Below are 21,249 nucleotides of genomic sequence, written 5' to 3' on the forward strand. Positions count from 1 at the left end.
AGTTGCACCATTTTCTACAGGTTTCTTTTTATTAACCCTTTTCTGACCTTTAATGACTGGGGCATTTTTAGCGAATTTCCATACTTGGTCGGTCTAAGGGCTAGAATTTCTTTCCTTTTTTTGTGGAGTACTTTTTGTGATACATAGGATAGTTACAATTTTCAAATTAACTAAATTGACCATTATAAATGAATTCCCTAGAGTGCAGCGTTATTTTGATTTAGGCTTGGGCGGACAGGGCGATCAGCTCTGCTTAACCCTTTCAGACCTGGAGATCACATGATTACATGGCCATTTCAGCGCTGTTATAAACCGCTTCTACCCTCTAACTAGGGGATTAGGAGACTGGGGACCCCCACTTGTTGAAGTCTTTCATCAGCAGAAAGTGACCTAGTAAACTAATACTAGTTTTTGTCAAGCAAGTCCACATCTTTCAGATCATGTTTCTGTTATCACCCAGTGGCATCATCCAGAAAATCAGATTTGAAGCGATACGTAAATAGGTTGTATAAAGTCATGGAGGTGGCAATTTAGCACCGAAGAATCTGCACTGTAAAACATTTGTGTAATCTTATTTCCAACAAAGACTATATTTAAATGCTTCCACTCGTTGGTAAAATCATCGGAAATATCATCTTAATCATTGCAAAAAATCCAAATTTGGGGCAATTCACATTAGTGATTAGTACGGAGCCATCAAGCCATTAGTAGAGAATGACAGTGTTCAGTCGCTTATTGGCTATAGCAGCATGAGCCCCTAGCAACCCAGAAGATACTGTAGGCAATTATAAAATAAAATTCAGCTCACAATTTTGCAGAAAAGGGTTATTAAGTGTTCTGCTGAATATTCAATTTGATTTCATATTTTAGCCTCAGACATGCATCTATATACATTTACTTGCTGTAGTATTCTCGCAGAAGCCAGATTGATCTAGGATGGTCAGATCTCGAAGGGTCTGTTACAATATAAGCTACAAATACATACCTGATGGAAGGGCACCAAGGCCAACACAAAAAGTATGGTAACCACGGTCACAGTGGTCACAGAACATCATTTCTTCTTCATGGTGGGGCTGTCCACATATAATACATGTTTTACACTCCATACATTGCCAGGGATATTTTTTGATTACAGCAACTAGTTCAGGTGACATATCCAGGCATGATGGGTGACCTATGGAGAAGCGACAAAGTGAAATCATCAAGAAAAACAGGAAAATGAATGGTCACAGAATTCAAAATGTAAAAGAAATTCTGTTGGGGATGAACCAGTGATCACAGGATAACAGCTTGGTTGTTTGTGCCGTAGAACTCATTGAGGAGATTTATCAATCTGTCTACAACTGAATTTCTCTGCGCCACATATAGTAAGGGTTTTAGACCATTTCTGGGCAGTTTTCCAACTAGTCTGAAAAAAAGGTGTGGCTTAGCGTGCCAGAAAATTCTGAAACTAGACCAACAAATAGCTGGCCACAGTCGTACACACGTCCGAACACATCATCCAGCATGATTTATCTGGTGCAGAATAAGATGCACGAAAGATCGTTTTCCTGAACATCATGAATGAGTGACATTCTAATGTAACCAAATTGGCACTGATCAGTATTTGTTACAGGCATCTGATCAGCCCATGTAGGCAGTTTGCTGAGCAATCGAAGAACGACGGCTGCCGGGCATCTGCAAAAGCCAGGTGACATATATATGGATCTCCTCTTCTTCAAAAAGATGGGGACAAATAAAAAATCCAGGTGCCCTGTTGTACCCCATGTATAATTTGACATGCTTTGTGCAGCGCTGCGTAATCTGTGTGCGCTATAAAAATTATTATTAAAAATAAAAGAATTATTATTATTATTGTAACAAATACATGCAAGTGACATGTTGGGAGCAGTAATGTGGTACAGAAGAAATATGTTACAATTTATCTAGTAAGTGAAGTACTAGGAATGATCATGACTTACCACTGTTATCACACTGGGAGCAGTGTATAAGCCTTTCGGACTTTCCCTTCTTGGCGACGTCCTTACCCTTCAGACAAATTCCACAAATTGCATTTGGAATGGACTTAGGCTGGAACGGTAGAAAAGGGCAGTAATGTCACCTCATACACACCCAGTTGGGGCTCTTCATAATTCCAACAATGCAAGAACAATTATCTACATCACGTACAATGCAGGAGAGGTACAGAGCTACAGCTCAAGCCACATTTTATTTCTCCTAGGAGCCTAGAACTGCAAGCTGCGAGGACTCTTGGAACATGAACATGTGTCTGTAAAGCGGACAACAGCACCCGCTTTACTGTGCATGTACAATGAATGAAGCAATGAGAAATGTCCTCGTCTTCAACAATGCAAAGTTCATGGGCTGAGGAGACCAAGGCAAGTTCAAAGGCAGAGGGAATGGATATTAACAACATGTTGGTGGTTTCCTTCACTGACTCTGCATGTCATTTGTACATTTAAAGAAAAAAGGGATTAAAATAAATTTTTAGAGTAGTTTGAACTAGAAGCCTCGTATGGGGATATGGCCACTACCATTAGCCCTAACAGGATAATGCACATTAATGGGTATGGAGTGGACAAAAAAAACTTTTTAGATTTGTGTGTTGCCGAATTTAAAGGACAGCAATATTTTGCCATATCTATCCAGATTAATAAAAACACACTATAACGGTATGACTTATCATTTAGTGAATAACAATGTATTCATTTAAAAATGTTCAGTTTAGCAGGTGAAGTTTTTAACACGGTCAAACATACATTTTGATTACGTGTTTTATTACGAAATCACTAAATTTGGGGACAAAACACAAAAATGGATGTTATACACATAATCATATCAATTTAACCAAATTACACTCATCTACAAAATAGGTTTTTAAAATAGATTGATAATACAGCAAAACCTCAAACTTTTTAAAGCCCAGATTCATCTCAGCAATTATCACATTACTAAATTATACAATTGTAACCTCCAACATGTGTAGTGGCATAGGACCAAATCAGATGATCTCAAAAAAACAAAGTTTAAAACAGTAAAACATTAGTAGGTAAATAATAATTAACAAATATTATCACTCAACTGAAAGCTGGTTTAAAGACAGGACAGTTCCATGCTCAGCTTTGTCTACCAGCTTAAAAAACATTGGGGGCATTGATCATGTACACCAGTTTTCTGAGCCTACAAGGGATGCAAAAGTCGCAATTCCTGGTGCACAGAGAAAATTGCAATATTTTGTAAGGGTTTTCCGCCCCAGGTCAGGCAGGACAGGATATTGATTAAATATGAGCCAATGACCAGGTTCAGGCGGTCCACGACTTAAGGACGACCCCTAGTCACAGATGTACCTCTCTGGAGACAGTCACCTCTGGTAAAGCTCTGGATGCTTTACTTTAGTCCCAGACTGCAATGATCAGTTGTACGGTGTCTGTAATGCAATTTTATTGATCATCCTTGTTCCCATGACAACACAAAACTTTGCCACTTTGCCACAGTGACAAAAATAGTTTTGTTTGGAGATCTAATTATAAAATATACCGGTTACAAATACAAGTACAAATCAATAGAGCCTATCTTGTATGTAACCCTCTTAACTGAGCAACCAAAATCAAGAATAAAGTAAATAGACTCAGATCTTGGACACTGATGTTCCAGGTCCATAAAGGGGTATTCCCATGGAGACAAGATTCTTAAATATACTCAGGATAATAAGATAACACATCATCTAATTCAATCCTATTAACAAAAATACAGTATTTCACAGATATAATTCCAACCTGTCTCCGTGAACACAATTTTGGTTACCCCTGGACCCGATCCCGAATTTTATGACTTTAGGGTCGGGAGGACATATTGTTCTCCTGTCTGATGCTGCACTGAGCTGCTCTATGCCCACCAGCCCATATCCTTGCATTCCGAGACACGCTCACACAGACTATCCAGCGAGCAAAATCCTGAGGAGAGTAAAGCTATAGACCAATAAGGTCTTTATACAGGGGAGGGATGCATATAACAGAGATCGTAGTGCATGTCATGGCTGTTATAGCAGGGCTGAGAATGTTATGTGTAATATGCATCTCATCTCTCATTCTATGTGTCAGCTACTAGTGAGTGTTCAGAAGCTAAATGAAAGTGTATATAAACCTACACCCTGATAATCTAACACATTGAGAGCACACTCAATGGACCATAATGTGTTTGGTTAGTCATAGGAGCTAAAACGGAGTACATTGTAAAGTAAGGGGTTAAAAATTATCTTTATTGTGTAAATATCACTAGGGAATTGAAATTTGAGAACTTCTTTCATGGACAATCCTCTTTAAGCTTAAAGTCCTGATGTAGATACAGGCAGTCGCCAGGTTACGTACAAGATAGGGTCCAGAGGTTTGTTCTTAAGTTGAATTTGTATGTAAGTCGAAACTGTATATTTTATAATTGTAGATCCAGACAAAAAAATGTTTTGGCCCCAGTGACAATTGGAGTTTAAACATTACAGACACCTTACAGCTGATTGTTGCTATCTGGGACTATAGTAAAGCATTCAGAAAGCTTCAAAGGTCAGAGGGGTTCATCTGTAACTATGGGTTGTCTGTAAGTCGGGTGTCCTTAAGTAGGGGACCGCCTGTATTGTTGTGGATGGATTACGCTTCTATTAAAACAGTGGCATTGGGAAGCCAGCGGTCTATACTTTCATCCAGTCTGTATACTCTGTATATCTCCTTTGTAAATTCTATACTTTTATTCATTTTAATACCTATTTTAGATCATTTTGGAACTGATGATCCAAAGAAACAATTGATCAAGAAATCAGGTTGATGCCAGAAGAGCATGTTTTGGAAACAACATTATTATTAATAAAATCTATATATTTGCATACGTATGATCTGTCATGTAATGAAGAGCGCCTCTGTGATATCTAAAAAGATGACAGAACCCATCAGAATGACATTAACACTATTTATTTAAAAATATAGCATTTCAGCCTCTTTTTACACAATAAAAGCAAAAATACGCTAAACATTCATAAACTACAGCTAGAAAATAAATACTATATAACGGAAATGTCACATTTTACAGAACAAAATCCCTATATCACACTGTTCTCTCATCAATTTTTAGATACCCATAACTATTTCTTCTGTAATTTGAACAACAAACCTTTGGCATTTTCTGGTTATCTGTACACGCCTGAACTAAGGGAACTATACAAAACCTCACAAATGAAGTAAGGCACACAGCCACATTTTCAGGGTCCCCAGAAACACTAATATTGTGGCAGCTAAATGGAGTGAAATGGATATGGAGGAGATAAGTAAACAAAGCCCATTGGTGTAAATATATGTTCCCCCAATGTCCCATGAGAAAATGGGCATTCTGTGTTAATTTTACATCACCAGAATGGCACTGCAAAAGCAAGCAGGCTGCATCTATTCCCCAGGTTAAAAGGTATAGTATAATAAGAACACATAGACATTGCCATTTATATAAATGATTCTTGTGCATAGGTGTTATTCCAATATGTACACAAGTCCAAGAAAGCACTTACATTGTACTTGTAAGGTGCAGAATATCTACCCACTAAACATACAACAGCAAAATATTGACCTGCATGTAATACAGTTGTAAAGTGCATATGGCTCCAGCTAGAAATAACAAAGGTTACAAATCATGGATTTCACAAACCACCACCTATCAATGAATACTTGTTATTGAGACTTGCCACAAAAGGAAACTTTTCTTGCCAACATAAGACTGTACGCTGCCATTACCAGCATACTCCGCTACTTAGCGGTATGTGGATAAGGCCCAGATCAAGGTTAGACCTTCAAGCATTACTGTCATTTGAGATAATGTTTTATATTGTGTGCATAGGAAAGTGGTAAATATTTTTCTAATATACTTCACCAACAAATTTTGCTTGGCTTGTTAAAAGGAAAAAAAAAAACTGCTACCACCCATAGAATTCAGCCTTTATACGGTGTCACTCACACACACAAAAAAAACCCCATCTGAAACAATGGTTACTCTTTCAATTATTGTGAATCAAAACCAGGTCTGGTCAAACACACAGAGCAAGGATAAGTCTTGGTCCACAATAACCGAAGACAGTAACTGAAGTACTTACTGAGATATGTACTGGCCCTACGGTCACTGTGGCACATCCCAGTGAACAAGAGCTTTCTTTATGCAGAATGCAAACACACTGAGGTTTTCCTATAGAAAACCCTGTAACTCCTGCTACACACAAATGTGTTTAGGCCCATGTACACAAGCCATATGGTGGTCCGATCCCACAGGCTGCATTATATGTAATTGAACAGCTGCGCCGAAACTATATTAACTATTGCAGTTCTGCAGAGTAAGGCCTGTTACACATGAACGTGTAAGTAGAGTGGACTATTATTAACTATTACAGTTCCAGCGCCACTGTTCGGCCAGCAGAGGGAATGTCCTTGCATCATTTTTCTATATAATGCAGGGACTTCCAACCACTGCAAAAGTTTGCAGCCCGTAGGATCGTGACACCATACAGGCAGCACACATACTAATGCAGTATTTACTCTAAAACCTCATGCCCACAAATGTGTATTTTGGCCGAGAGCCAGCCACACAATCCTTTCCATTAGGCTCCGTCATTGCACTTCGCCCCTAAAGATAGTGCACAAGATATTGTGGCTTGGGCAGTCATTTTCTATGGACAGTGTGGTGTAAATAGTGATCACATGCCAATGTCAGATGGGCAGAAATCAACGACACAATGCCCATTGCTTGCTCCCCGCCAAATGCACACAGCCAAGTACATAAGGCCTTTTTCTATGCATATCACTCCTTCAATGTCATGAAATCTGCAGTTAAATATCTAGGTTTTGTAAGCTGATTCAACAAAGTAAAACCACTGGATTCACAGCAAAATATTTCTCTCTGTATGGCATGTAGTCTTAAATTGTAAATAAATCTAGTTAATGAAATAAACGTTCTTATGAACTTGCTCAAATACGGGACTTGTATGCTTAAAGAGATGCCGGATAAGGATTTTTTGGTTACTTTGTCTTATCCAAGATTATTGTACGCCTGTACAATAAATGCTTTATGAAGCTTCTGCTTAGGGGGAAAAAAAAGATATTTAACACTATTTATTCCACATACTAAATCAAAGCCAAGGAACTATTAAAACATGTAATATTCAGTAATATCAAATCACAGTAATCCTCATACAGTCCCTGTAATAACTGACTGGTGACTAACCTGGGATTGTACCATATTTTCTAGGCAAAAAAGCACACACACGCAAGCAATTATTCAAAAAACAATACTTTGTGCAGTCACACCAACACCATTCATACAACCACCAGAAACCAAACCTGAAGGATAAACAGACCTTTTTAAGCAGACGATAAAATGAATACATACTGCATAAAAGGGCCTGATCCTCATCTTCACCAATATCTGCCATCAACGTGAGAGCCAAGACTAACTTCAAACTTCCAAATAAGAGGTTTCACGGTGCGGCTACATGCAGCCACAACATTAAACATTGCAAAATACTGGGTGTTGTTTACTGACCGATTGGACCAAGATCCACACCCGAGCAGTCACATTGCGTTTGTGGCGGCACCCTCAGCGGTTTGTCCTTTGAGCATTCGGGTTTTGTGAGGCTGATGCCATAGGGCCAAATCTTGCTGCACTTATTGTTTGTATATATATGGTTGCACCTACCCAGTTTCCCGAAAATAAGACACAAAATAAGACCTACCGTAGTACAATTTTGTCCAATCTTAGAAATATAAGGCCAACAATGAAAGTAAGACCCAGCCGCAGTCATTACTACAGTGCTCCCAGGCCATATACGAGTATTAGTAGTTCATTAAGAGGTTGTGACAAATTCATGGGATAAAAATCACTGACTGTTGCACTGCAAGTGCACTACAAGCAGCTACCGGAGCAAGAAGGGCTCATTGAAAGAAAGTGCTAAAAATAGGATATTGGGGCCATTGATTCTAATAAAAATGGAGTCAGCATGAAATTCAGAGTTTGGAGTTATGAGAATATTAGAGAAGACATTAATTTTTTGTTCAACAATGAATGAGAATTATTTTTAATTTTAAATAAGACATTCCGTGAAAACAAAAAAAAGACCTAGCACCATTTTTAAGAGCAAAATTTAATACAAGACACTGTCTTATTTTAAGGGAAACACAGTACTAGGGCAAGTTCCATCCATTAAGCGCAATCTCAGCCACGGCTATTAAATAAAGGTCGGCTACTTGTCTAATGAGTATGGGAGCCACAAAGGAAGGGTCAGTGGAATGAAGAATCGGGCATCAGATTCTTTGTTTTCATGGGAGATAAGCGACCGGCAGCTTTCCCCACTTTTCTCTAGAAGGAATAACCTGTCCCCAGATTTCTCTGAAGCCAACATCTATTCCTTACGTGGATCAAGGTAAAAGATCACCTTAGTAAAAAAAATAGAATTTGGTTGCAGGATAAGAGTATAGGTACAAAAACAAGCTGATAGTAAATGTTTTTTTTTGTAAAATGATTTTTTTTGCTGTGAGATTTGCTTATAATCTGCAATAATAATTGCAGGATACCAACTGCTAATTACTATGCAGAAGTCTAACAAGTTTTCATTGAATAGCATTCCCACTACAGTTTTTGCCAGATTGAGTACATGAAGCCATCCATGTGTTTTAAGGGTTTTTCTGAATCTATTCAAAATAAGTGCTGGAGTGCTGTAGAATGGTAGAAACATCTCCAAATTCCAGTCCAATGGACCAGTAGTGCTAGAAAAGAGGGACTTTAACAAAGAAAGCCAAGTGTATAAAAGAGAAAGAAATAGTCTCTTAACAGATGTCCGGTATTCTGAACTAAAACATGCCTTTATTGTCAATGTGGGATAACAGCAGAGGTGTCTGGCCAAGCCTTCTCTCCCAATTAAAAAAAATATGCACACTCAGCGGAGTGAGCATGTTTATTGGGATGGGGATGATGGTGGTAACGATTATGCTTGTGGTGGGGATTGTCCAGGGAATATAGCAAATTTTTGTGCTTTATAAATAAAGTGAACTGGAGATCTATAAGACTAAAATGTTTGACAGTCATAAGGGGGTTTTCTTTGGAGAAAGGATTTTGCAGGAATCCAGGAGAGGTTTTCCTTTTTTTGGCAGTGTCTGGTTTTGTAGTTTAGCACAAGTAACATGAAAGAGTATGAAGGAAATCTGTTCTAGACCCCTGGTTGATAAGTCTTGCAATTAGATAATTTTAGATTGCCTCATCCTACTGGCTCATGGTTATTAAATGTAGTTTTACGTTTATATCACTTCCCTTTTATGCTCCTTTACCTTGCCAATAATGAAGCCACATACAAACAAGTAGGCAAAGCAAAACGTGCAAATGTTTTACCTACAATGTTTGCCGTAGATGCGGTTACCTGTATTGTCAAACTACTAACAAGAGTTCAAGAGTAACCTTTTCTGAATATTTTCAGCTACATACAGTTTGTAGTAAGAAATTTGTTCCCGCCAAATGCCTGTATCATTTTTTTTTTTAAACTTGCAAACGTTAAGTGCTGGACATGTACCATCAGTGAAACAGATGATGGCTGTCCTTTAAGCAGTCAGGAAAGCCAATAAAATTGGAATATTTTTTTTTTCTTAAACTAAGGCTGCTTTCACATGATGCCGTTGAACTACAGGAATATTTAGCAACACATGCTTTGCCATTTCACAAGGTGAAACACACATTACTACTTATTGCCCACAAGACTTTGGGTCTAAATGCACCTCCCTATGCAATTAAAGGACATCACCAGGCTTTAAAAATTATGCAAATGAACCTGAGGGGCTCCAGGCTTCATTAACTCCTATGAAGACTGGAGCCCTGCAGGCTCATTTGCATATTTTATAAAGCTTTTTTTCTTAAAAACTAGGGCATAAAGAAGCTAAAAGAAGAGCAAATCATGCCAGAGAGGGCACACCAGTATGTGAGTGTCCCTGGTTTACAATCCTTGATCTGGTGATTTCATTTGAATTTCAAAACACATCATGTGAAAGGTGTAAGACAGATGCATACAAGAGAGTTTGCGCTGACAAACTACAGTATCTGCCGAATTTACTTGTCTGAGTGGCTTCATAGAAATGATTTTTTTTTTTTTTCTAAAATAATTTCAAAATGGGAAAGAAATGTTTGAAAAACTTAAAAATGTGCCTTTCAGGGATAATCTGGACAAAGGTAGTCTCCTTTTAAAAGATAGAAGAAGTTTTCCCAACAGCAGAGCTCAACATCTGTAGTCACTCGCCAGCTAGGGAGAGTTACAAAGACCATTTATGGGGACATTTATCATTCCCCCAGGCTCGTGCACCAGTGTATAATGAAGTCCCTGCCTCCTTCACGCCTACTTGCCATATGGAGGTGGCATAAAGGGGGAAAAAAAATAAATAAATCACAATTACTGGCGGTCAACCGGTAACTGCAATTATTTCCCTATGTGCTTATTTTTCTCTACACACATTGGCAGAGACTACTTAGGATGGTCATTTATTTACTGCAAATCCATACGCAGAATTTAAAATTTAGCTACGTGCTCAACGCTGCAAAATCACAGCATAAAAAACACATAAGAAACCAGACAATGTTGCCTGGTTACTGATGCTTGTGGAATTGCTGAGGAATTACCACTGGGATACATCCCTGACACATTCCACTTCACATACAGATAAAAATTTAAGTGAACTTGAGTAGATCAAAATGGTTCTTTTCTGCCCATTAAGAAAGTTACAGCACATGTTAGTGGACTGAAAAATGTGCATACATATTTTATGTCTGTGAAGGGAGATCAAATAGAAAAACAAACTTGTTTGTGTGTCACTGACCTAAGATGAAGGCACATGGCAGGCATTACCGAGGAGAACATGGACACTTCCAATTATCTCCTCTTATATGATAAGACATCTCAGCAATCAGTCAATATACAGCTATGGCTGTATATTGTTTCAGTCCACTGCCTGGCAAACTCATTAGAAAAATGGGCAAGAAGGGACTCATTTAATTTGAGAAAACACAAGTCGACAGACACATCTTGGTGAAAAAGCAAGACTTCCAAGTCCTAAAGACTAATGCAGTTTCCCTTCAAACAAATGGCCTACATCTCTGTAAATCTTCAGCAGCTTTTTGCAAAACGTATTGTTCAACAAGTTCAAATACCTGGGTACATACAATTTTTGGCTTACACTATAAAACAGGTCTTAGAGTTGAATGTTAGGCCTAATATTGATGAAAGAACATAAAGCGAGCAGGAATTACCTTGCTTAAATAAAACTGAATGTTACAATGTGTAAAGCAATCAAGGGGAAAAAAAAAATCTGTTAAAACTCTACTCATATAGGATTTCCCATTTTTTGGTTATGTATGCAAAAGTACCAAAGTATCAGCCTGGAAACAATAAAGAGGGTGTTAAACCTTAATTTGTTGCTTTGAACAGTCTTGAAAAGCCCAACAGCCTCTCCAAATAAAGCTTATAAAAAGCAGATGGGGTTATAGATGGAATAGGAAAAAAGTGAAAAAAATAAAACATGAAAGAAGGAAAGATATGCTTGGAAGTAATAAATAAATATATATTAATATGTTTCAAAATAAAGTCAGCTTTTAAAATGGAGGGAAAAAAATAAAATGTAAAAAAAAGCAAGAGCATTTCAGGTAGAAAGGCTTGTCAGTAAAGAAGCCGAGTCAGGGGCTTTTTTCTTCTACCTTGTACCCAGTTGATTTGGACGATGCAGAACGTTTGGTGCCCTCCTTTTTGGGAGTCGATTTTTCTTTTGCTTTCGGTTTTCCCTGAAATGATTCTTCCTGTGTATCCTGTGCGTTTTCGCCTTCAGACACATTGCCAGATGAACTACCCTAAAATGAAAAAAATTGTATGTAAAACTCTAAACCAATTAATCCAAGCCATAACGTAGTAGTCCATTACAGAAAAGAGAGAGAGAAATAAGTGTGGGCTCCACATTAAAATGCAGAATTTGCTCCTCTAAGCGGCCAAATCCTTGATCCCATTCCACTGGATGAGGGGACTGCTCTATAGCTACTCCCAGGGAACGAGTGCTTAGTCACACCAGAGCCCATGGTATTAAAAGGTACTATAGAGCATATCTTTTTTTTTCTTGTAAAACCTATTTTTTTTTTTTTATCCAAAAAATCTTTGGCAGTGTATATACACTATGCTCTGTGGGGGACTGGGGAGGTGCTAAAAAATGGGTCTCCTGGTGACAGGTTCCCTTTAAATGAAAATCTAACACCAGGATCAAGGATTGTATAACACACTTACATGCAGGTGTGTGTTCTCTATGACACCATTCACTCTTCTTTAAGGTTTTTATGCCCCTTGTTTATAAAAAAATTAAAAAAATAAAATAAAATATACAAATGAGCCTAAGGGGCTCTGGCCTCATTTAACAGATATGGAGGCCAAAGCCCCAATGGCTCATCTGAATAGTTTTGAAGCCTTTTTTGGTAAAAAGCAGGGCATAAGAAACCAAACGAAAAGCAGATCCTGCAAGAGGGGGCACACACCAGCATGTAAGTGTGTTTGGTGTACAATCCTTCATTCTGGTGGTAGATTTCCATTAAGGCTCTTTAGAGTCAAAATGCTGCAGCTACATCTAAAGATGAAAAAACTAGAAGAAGAAAAGGCTAGAAGATTTTTACCAACAAAAAATATTTCCTCTTGCTTTTTTTCACTCTCAGCACAAGCTATTGTTTTAGCTTTGAGATATGAATTTGGAGAAAATGGAGGCAAAGTCAACAACCTATAATCCCTTTGAAAGAAGCTAGCGCCATTAGGAAACACAACTTTCATGATATGGTACTCCGATGATTTTTCGTCAGTAAGCGTCTAAGTAACACCCAGAGCACCAACTGCTTCGGTTGACTAGTCCTCTTCCATACTGCCTGCTGATGCCATTGCTTGATCAGGTAACAAACACACACACGTCACCTTTTCTATTGGTTGTGTGGCCATTGGTGGTGATCGCAACTCTCAACAGGGGCAAGCATAGGCATACCAACAACTCTAACTATGCTGCTCCAAGCCCAGCAAACAAATGGCGTGTTCAATCACCTTACTGTCAGAGTTTACACCTTCAGCAATTTTTGCTGCTTTAATTTGTATGGGCAGCAGACAAGTGGAATATGCTTCCCTATGCTTCCCAGTTGCATAAACGAGCCTTGGTCAGACCTGAACCGTTTCGAAGTATGACCACTTTTGGTAAATACAAACCAATTCATAAAGGGAACACCACAGTATCTGCTGTTTTGGAGCGGCTCTGACACAGTCCTCTATGGCATATGTGGCCATATGGCCAGAAAGGTCAACATGCTTGGCCAATTTTCCGATTACAACGCTCCAACTTCAAAATGTCTAAATATCAGTAGTGGAGATTATACATATACATTTTATACAAACACATCAAAAAGTATTTTAGAATGGTTTGTATACAGTATAAAAAAATAAAGCCTTACTGAAGATTTCGTTTTCTTCTTTTCACGTGCTTCATCAATCTCATCAGAATCGCCATCACTATCAAGTGCCAGCAGTTCAGGGTCCAGTGGATCTAGTGGCGGCTCATACAATGCTGTATTTAATGGCAAGTATCGTAGTTCATTAGGAGAATACCTGCAAAGGAATTCGACAACAGTTCACAGGATAAAAAAAGAGCCAAGTTAGTAAACATTTTCTGCACAGACGAGGGCAATCTTGGCACACGGACAAAACTTGTTTCCTTCAGCAGTGCTCCAGGATTGGTAGAGAAAATCATGCACATCTGCAGACTTCCTATACTTCAAAATTTATGCTCAAAACCTATAACTCTGCCCTTCACCTTGCCAATATCCTCTCCAACAACCTCAAAAAGGTTCTTTGATACTGTTTACTCCTTACTAACACCAAAGGTGCAGGCATCCGTCAGAGACCGGGAGGCTGAAGATTTGGCCACCTACTTTCACCCCTTAACGCCGAAGCCACTTTTCACCTTCCTGACACGGCCCATTTCTTCAAATCTGCCCTGTGTCACTATAAGTGGTTATAACTTTGGAACGCTTTAACATATCCAAGTGATTTTGAAATAGTTTTCTCGTGACACATTGTACTTCATCTTAGTTGAAAAATTTTGGTGGTATGTTTTGCATTTATTTATGAGAATCAGATTTTTGGTGAAAATTTGGAAAAATTCTCAATTTTCAAAATTCACCGAATGTCTACTTTATGCCTCCGTGGTTTTTTATACATACTCTCATTTTTGTAGGATGTTATGGGGCTTTTGAACGTCAGGTGCAATTTTTCACATTTTCATAAAAAAAGCAAAATCCTGCTATTGAGGGACCTGCTCAGGTTTGAAGTCACTTTGAGAGGCATAAATAAAAGTAAAACCCCATAAATTACCCAGTTATAGAAACTACACCCCTCAACGTACGCAAAACGACTTTTATGAAGTTTGTTAACCGTTTAATTGGTTTACAGGGGTTAAAACAAAATCGGATGCCATTTTGAAATAAATTTTTTTTTTTTTACTAAATTAATGTGTTTTTCATAAAATGTACAAATTCTCAGTGGATAAAATACCAAAATGCTCCACAAAATTTGATACCCAATTTCACCCGTGTATAACAATACCCCATATGTGGTGGTAACCTGCTGTATGGGCACACGCCAGGGCATTGAGGGAGGAGCTGCGCCGTAAAGTGACAATGCATAATGCAGATTAAGCATTGTCACTTTATAATGTTTATACAATCTTTATTTTTTTTTGCAATTTGGACATATAAGGGCTTATTTTTTGCGACATGAGATGCAATTTACAAATACTTCATTTTAGTGGGTCTGTAGCTTTTTGATGAGATTTTATTAGCTCTTTAAATGTATGGAGGAAAAGAAAATTGTCAATTTTGGGTTTCTTTTTTTGTATATTTTGGGGGTTGTACACTGTACACTAAAAATACTATGATATTTTTATTCTATAGATCACTACGATTACGGTGATTCCTCATTTATATAGTTTTTTTTATATATTTTACAATTTTACAGGAAAAAAACGAATATAAAAGAAAATCTCATTTGTTTTTGCATCGCCATCTTTTCGGAGATATAACTAATATTTTTTGGTTGACAGAGCTAGTTTAGGGCTTATTTTTTAAGTGTTGAGGTGTCCTTTTCAGTGGTACCATTTTGGTGCACATAACTTTTTTTTTAATCACTTTTTGGAACATTTTTGTGAAGGGATTTTATGAAAATTTACATTTTTGGCGAGTTTTTCGCGTTTTGTTTTTACGGCGTTTACCGTATGGATCCAATAATGTTTCTGATTTATTGTACAGATTGTTACGGAATTCCAAATATGTGGGGTATTTTGGTGATTTTCAGGTTTTTTCACTTTATTAGATGTGTATAGGGAATGTTTGTGTTTAGGGGACTTTAACTTTATTTAATTAATTCTTTTTATTCCAAAGTGTCTTTAATTAGTGTTTTTTACTTTTATTCTTTACTTTAACAGGTTAGCTTGAACAAGCAATCCACTGATCGCTTGTTCAAGCTATTCTTCACCTAATACAGTGTAATACAGATGTATTACACTCTATTATGTGACACATGTGACATCACCTGCAGCTTCTGGCGCTAGCTCCGTTCAGGAGCCGGCACCAGAAGCTTGACGTACTATTACTGCATTTTGCGGGAACGCACCTCCCGCCATGCAGTAATAGTACGTCAAATGTCGGGAAGGGGTTAAAAATCAAATTGATAGCAATCGCCATGAAATAATTTCTTACCCCACTAATCCCTTTCCCTTCAGTATCTTACCCTGTTTTCTCTCTTGCTTTGAGTCAGAGTAAGAAGTGTCCAGGCTTCTTTTCCTCTACCTGCATCCCCTCACATCTCATACAGTCCCCCCTCACCATGTGAAGGACAGTATTGGCCCATTATGCTAGAGACATACATTATGGAGGAGGGAAATTGCGAACAGCTTTGTAAATCGGTATTAATATTGAAAACGGAATTTGCTGGGAAATTTGAGACAATGGCAGAAAGGAGAAGTGACCTTACAGCTTACTGTAGGTTTTCCATTAATGGCTTGATATATTAATTTATTGGCACCATTCTAAAAATGAGTTAAAGGGGTATTCCCATTTTGGCAAATTAATGTTATAGTTTGAATGATAAAAAAAAATATATACAATTTTCCAATTTACTTTCTGTATCAATTCCTCACAGATTTCTAGATCTCTAGTTGCTGTCCTTATATAGAAAACTTACATGTTTATTTCCAGTGAACAGAAATCTGACCATGGTCACACAGGTGTCTTCCACTTCTGGTGCAGAGTTCTCAGGCATGCACAGTGCACCTGTGAGTCCTCATCATCCACGATGTGCACATGCACATCTAAGCTCAAGGTATAGTCCTAGAGGACAAAACTACTCCCTCAGACTGACCATTTTTAGCTTCATCAGATCACTAAGCCCCCCCGATTTCCTGCCATGTAGAAGGCACCCCACAATCGCTGTACAAGGTGCCATAAAAGCCAAGATGCATTTAGTTATGAATGCGCACCGTAGTAGTAAACATGCATTATATTCATTAACATACTTCTTACTTGGACTCCCACATTAACGCATATCCCACTAATTGCCAATAGGCAGAGCGTATATATTGCAGCATATTAATTAATAAAATTAACCTGTTAGAAAAATCTCTAGGCAAAACAGCGACACTGATTTAGAGTGAACAAGTACCTCTTATAATACTCCTGAAATTGTCCTGGTATAAGGGAAACGGGGTAAGGGCTGACTTTAGTTATTTCCGAAGGTAGAATCTTGTACTTCCCTTGAGGAACTTGGATTACCTGGGACATCAAACAAGGTGGAAAAAAAAAAAATGTGGAAAAAAGGCAAATATAGAACTTTACTAATCTTGAAATTCTGGATTTCAACAACAGCAGAGCCCACCTTCAATATAACCCATGACATCTTTATGCTTTCACTTATACTTATCCCCGATCTACCCAAGACATTTATGCCTGACATTGCAATTTTCTTTCTGTATTTTCTGTTATCTCCAATATGGCACCGCAAGCCATTTTTTGTATTTTGTTGTAAAGCTTGATAAAAATGTTATTAACACTTTTGGAAATAAGCATACCTTTCTTGCATTAAAAATTTGGGACAATTTAGCATGCAGCATAAACATTTTACTTTGCCTTGGTTTTTGCAGGAGGAGCTGTCCATTTTTATTTGCTATGTAACAAGGTACAGATCATCTTTTTGGCAGCCTTAACTCCTTCCCGACGCAGCCCTTTTTCATCTTTGCGCTTTCATTTTTCACTCCCCACCTTCAAAAAGTTTTTTTTATTTTTCCATGTACAGAGCTGTGTGATTGCTTGTTTTCTGCGAAACAAATTGCACTTCAATATGGTGGTATTTGATATTCCATGCCATGTAGTGGGAAACGGGGGGGGAAAAATTCCAAATGCAGTGAAATTGGTGGGGGGGAAAAAAAAACGCATTTGCGCCGTTTTCTAGTGGGCTTGGATTTTATGGATTTCACTGAAGTCCCAAATGACATGTCTACTTTATTCTTTGGGTCGGTACGTTTACGGGGATACCAAACTTGTATAGGTTTTATAATGTTTTCATACATTTACAAAAGTGAAAACCTTCTATTCAAAAAAAATATTTTGTTTTTGCAATCTTATAGCGAATTCCTTTTTCATACTTCAGTGTACGGAGCTGTTGGTGGTGTCATTTTTGTGGCGTTTTAAATGCTACCATTTTGAGGACTGTACTATATTTTGATCAGTTTTTATAGAATTTTTACTTTTCAAAATGGCAAAAAGTGCCACTTTCGATTTTAAGAGCTATTTTCCATTACGGGGTTAAGCGCAGTGAAAGGCTGTCACGGCGACCAATTGCCAACCCCCGACTGAAGGAACGGGGAGCAATGATCCTCGCCAAGATGTCGGTGCCACCATTTTTTTTAAGCTGCCGGCAGCTTTATCGGCGGATGTTACCTGTAAGCCTTTGCTGCAATTTGCAGCAAAGAATTAACGGTTATGGAGCACTCTCCATGCAAAGTACTATTACGTCACATGTCGGGAAGGAGTTAACACTGCATAATAAATACCCAATGCTATAGTTATGCAATTGCACTCTAAATGTACAGTTTGTATTCTTTTTATTGGGATTTTTTACTTGAACTGCATTTTTAAAGCAGTCATATTCTTTCTTAATTTCCAATATACACAGGCATTATCAAAGAGGTTCCTGTTATGACATTGCCAGCAACAGGAGGTAGTCTTCTGCTCCCTTCCCCGACTCCCGAGCAGGGAATACAACTGGATTCTTCTCCAAAAGCTAAACACCCATCATCCTGTTCCTGCCTCTAAATGATTGCATTTTATTTGAACTGGGAGCAAGGGATCAAATCTTTCTCCTTCCTGAATTGATGTACAAAGTAGTTTGCAGTTCTGCAATATTTATTGAAAAGTAAACATTTTAAATGGTTGTTAAACTTTACTTGCTTCTCCCATTTGTAGTTTTGACAGCTCCTCACATTTGTTTACAGAGCACCGGCTAATGTTAGCACACTGAGGAAAGAGAGTACCTGCAGCCCTTTGGGAAAGGAGTTATATAAATATTTAAATGGTCTCTAAATTTTCAATAAACATTGTTTTTATATATTATAAATTTTCTTGGAGTTGACTATTAACTGATTTTTTCTTTTATTTATCATCTCTGGGTCTAATTGTCCAGCCTCCTTCCCTTCTCATCTGCTTTTCACTGTGAAATACAGACAGAATTTCATCTTGCTAGACTTCTTACTGAAATGGAACCAGGATGGCAGGTTACATAGAATCTCTATGCAGGGGAGTGAAGAGAGACTCAGGCCAGGTACATCTTCTCCCAGCAGACTGCAGTTAGATACACAAATATACCTTTACTCCATCAAATTCTTATCACATTTTACATCATACTCAAAGCTGGCGCTTACATGTGTTTGTAAATCAAAGTAAGCTCTTCTCTCTTCCATCCTTTCACGATTTAAGTTACTGTTAAATTCTGCAGCTTTCTTGGCAGCTTTTTTGATGTACTCTGGGACTTTACTCGCTTCCACCTTTTGTGTGTTCTGTTGCTGCTGTTGCTGAAAAACAGCAAGATTTTTGTTACAGATCATTTCATTCTCCCAATGTAAAAGTAAAGAAGATAAATTTACAGTAAAACTGATTACTTTCCCAGTTTCATCCTGATCACATACTTCATTCTGAATATCTTCAGTAGTTATCTGTTATGGAAAAATATTGGTGTAAAAACAAGTTTGTGCTGTGGTTGGTAAATAAGCCACCCAAATAGTCTTTCCCAATCCCTCCAACAAAATAAGAATTAAGGGATTTTAAATAAACCATACAATTAAATACAAATCCCCAGGGGACACAGTTTCACATAATCTAGAAGTCCCACAAATGTATCATCCATTCACAGAATGGTGGATAAGTAATAAATTGCTGGGGAAGAGACAGTAATCACAGTAGGGGCACAGTAGTATGTACACTTCATTCACTGCTGTGAGACCAATAGACCAGGGGAACTCTGTGTTAATCACTAGTATAGCTTGGTTTTTATCTCAAATTAAGGCTATATTCACACTGCCGTTGACCGCCCGTACCGTACCGTACCGTAGCGGGCAACAGCAGTGTACGTGGAGAAGAGGAGGAGGTGAGCGCAGCTCACCCCCGCCCCTCTCCATAGCAACCTATGGCGTACGGCGCCATATTACGGGAAAAGATAGGACAGGTCCTATCTTTTTCCCGGGTACGGAACGGTACCGTACCGCTCCCGTAGGGTGCCGTGCGCCCATTGCTGCCTATGGGGGACGTATATCGGCCGTATATACGTCCCCCATACGTTAGTGTGAATGTAGCCTAAGAGTCTCAAGTATGCATTTCAGGCTATGTCAGAACTCCGGCATGAGGAACCTCTAAGAACGGAGCCCCTTTATATGGGGATTCAAATCCCTGGCTTACAACCACAGGGAACCTGTCAGGCACTTTATAATTCACAGAAGCCGCTGACAATTCAATATTATGTAGAGCAACTCAGTACAGAAAATGAGGTAGAGCCTTTAGTTTTTGGGGCTAGAGGTGACTGACAGTTTCCCTTTAAAAATGTTTCCGTGTTAATATATATTTTTTTTTAATTATTATTAATGGGCCTAAGGAAAATAATAGCCTTTACTTAGTATAACGGCGTGCACCCAAAGGGAGCACACTTGCATAGCAACATCACTACTATACTCCTCTGTACTAATATATATATATACACACACACATAGATGGCAGAACTGGCGCCCTTCACAAGACCCACAGCTGCCATGTCACTGACACCATTCATACGCATTGTGCGGGGGCAACAATGGAGTTATTTGCCTTTAATTTCTTATGCACAAAACCTTCAGGCTTAGGCTGCATTCACACGAATGTTTGGGGGGTGTATATACGGCCGACATATACGGTGTAAATATGTCCCCCATACACATCTATGGGCTCACGGCCCTGTAGGGGAGCGGTACGGTGCGGCACTGTACCGCTCTGTAGCCCGTAGAAAGATAGGACATGTCCTATCTTTCTATGTAATACGGCGCCGTGCGCTGTATATTCCAATGGAGAGGGGTGGGGGTGAGCTGCGCTTATCCCCTGCTCCTTCTCTGCAGCGCCGATGTATGTCCACCGTACTACGGTACGGCGGGCATACATGGTGTGCATCTAGCCTCAGTGTAATTTGACCAACCTAGCCAACAAATTGGCCATGTTTCATAGCACCATCTTCTAGCTGATGTGGACACTATGGACCCTGGCATCAAAGGGATTAAATGACTAGGATTTAAGTTCTATTTAGGTTAATATTGCTTCACAAAAAACAAGGAGCAATGCAGCCTAATATGTAATAGTAAAATATACTCGTATAAAATGGAATTCTAGTCAACCAACTGATATTGTGAAATAAAAAAAATAAAATGTATATTATATATATGGCGTTTCCTAACAACAACTTCCACAAATGAGCAAATATAAAACCTATGAGACGGTCAAATATTTTCAGCCATTTCTTAGTTTTCCGTTTTGCAGGTCCCCTCTCTACTACTCTATGTGCAGGTGAATGAAGCTTTATGTTGTCGCAGAGGTAATGAGCAGGTCATTTAGAGTAGTACAGAAAGT

General features: G+C 38.5%; 1 protein-coding gene across 2 annotated transcripts in view; it reads right to left on the minus strand.

Moving 5' to 3' along the window:
- PHF10 (PHD finger protein 10) overlaps positions 1-21,249 on the minus strand; it is a 32,464-nt gene that overhangs the window by 2,357 nt on the left and 8,858 nt on the right. The window contains exons 6-12 of one of the 2 annotated variants that reach the window (XM_072141012.1): positions 19,266-19,319; positions 19,029-19,178; positions 16,775-16,884; positions 13,513-13,666; positions 11,746-11,895; positions 1,962-2,070; positions 986-1,174 (exon numbers count right to left, since the gene is read on the minus strand). In XM_072141012.1, the coding sequence (XP_071997113.1) occupies positions 986-1,174; positions 1,962-2,070; positions 11,746-11,895; positions 13,513-13,666; positions 16,775-16,884; positions 19,029-19,178; positions 19,266-19,319 (916 nt within the window). The remainder of the gene's footprint in view (positions 1-985; positions 1,175-1,961; positions 2,071-11,745; positions 11,896-13,512; positions 13,667-16,774; positions 16,885-19,028; positions 19,179-19,265; positions 19,320-21,249) is intronic. The other variant, XM_072141013.1, reaches the window with a different exon arrangement.

Source organism: Engystomops pustulosus, chromosome 3 (genome assembly GCF_040894005.1).
Source record: "Engystomops pustulosus chromosome 3, aEngPut4.maternal, whole genome shotgun sequence".
NCBI classification, from domain to species: domain Eukaryota; kingdom Metazoa; phylum Chordata; class Amphibia; order Anura; family Leptodactylidae; genus Engystomops; species Engystomops pustulosus.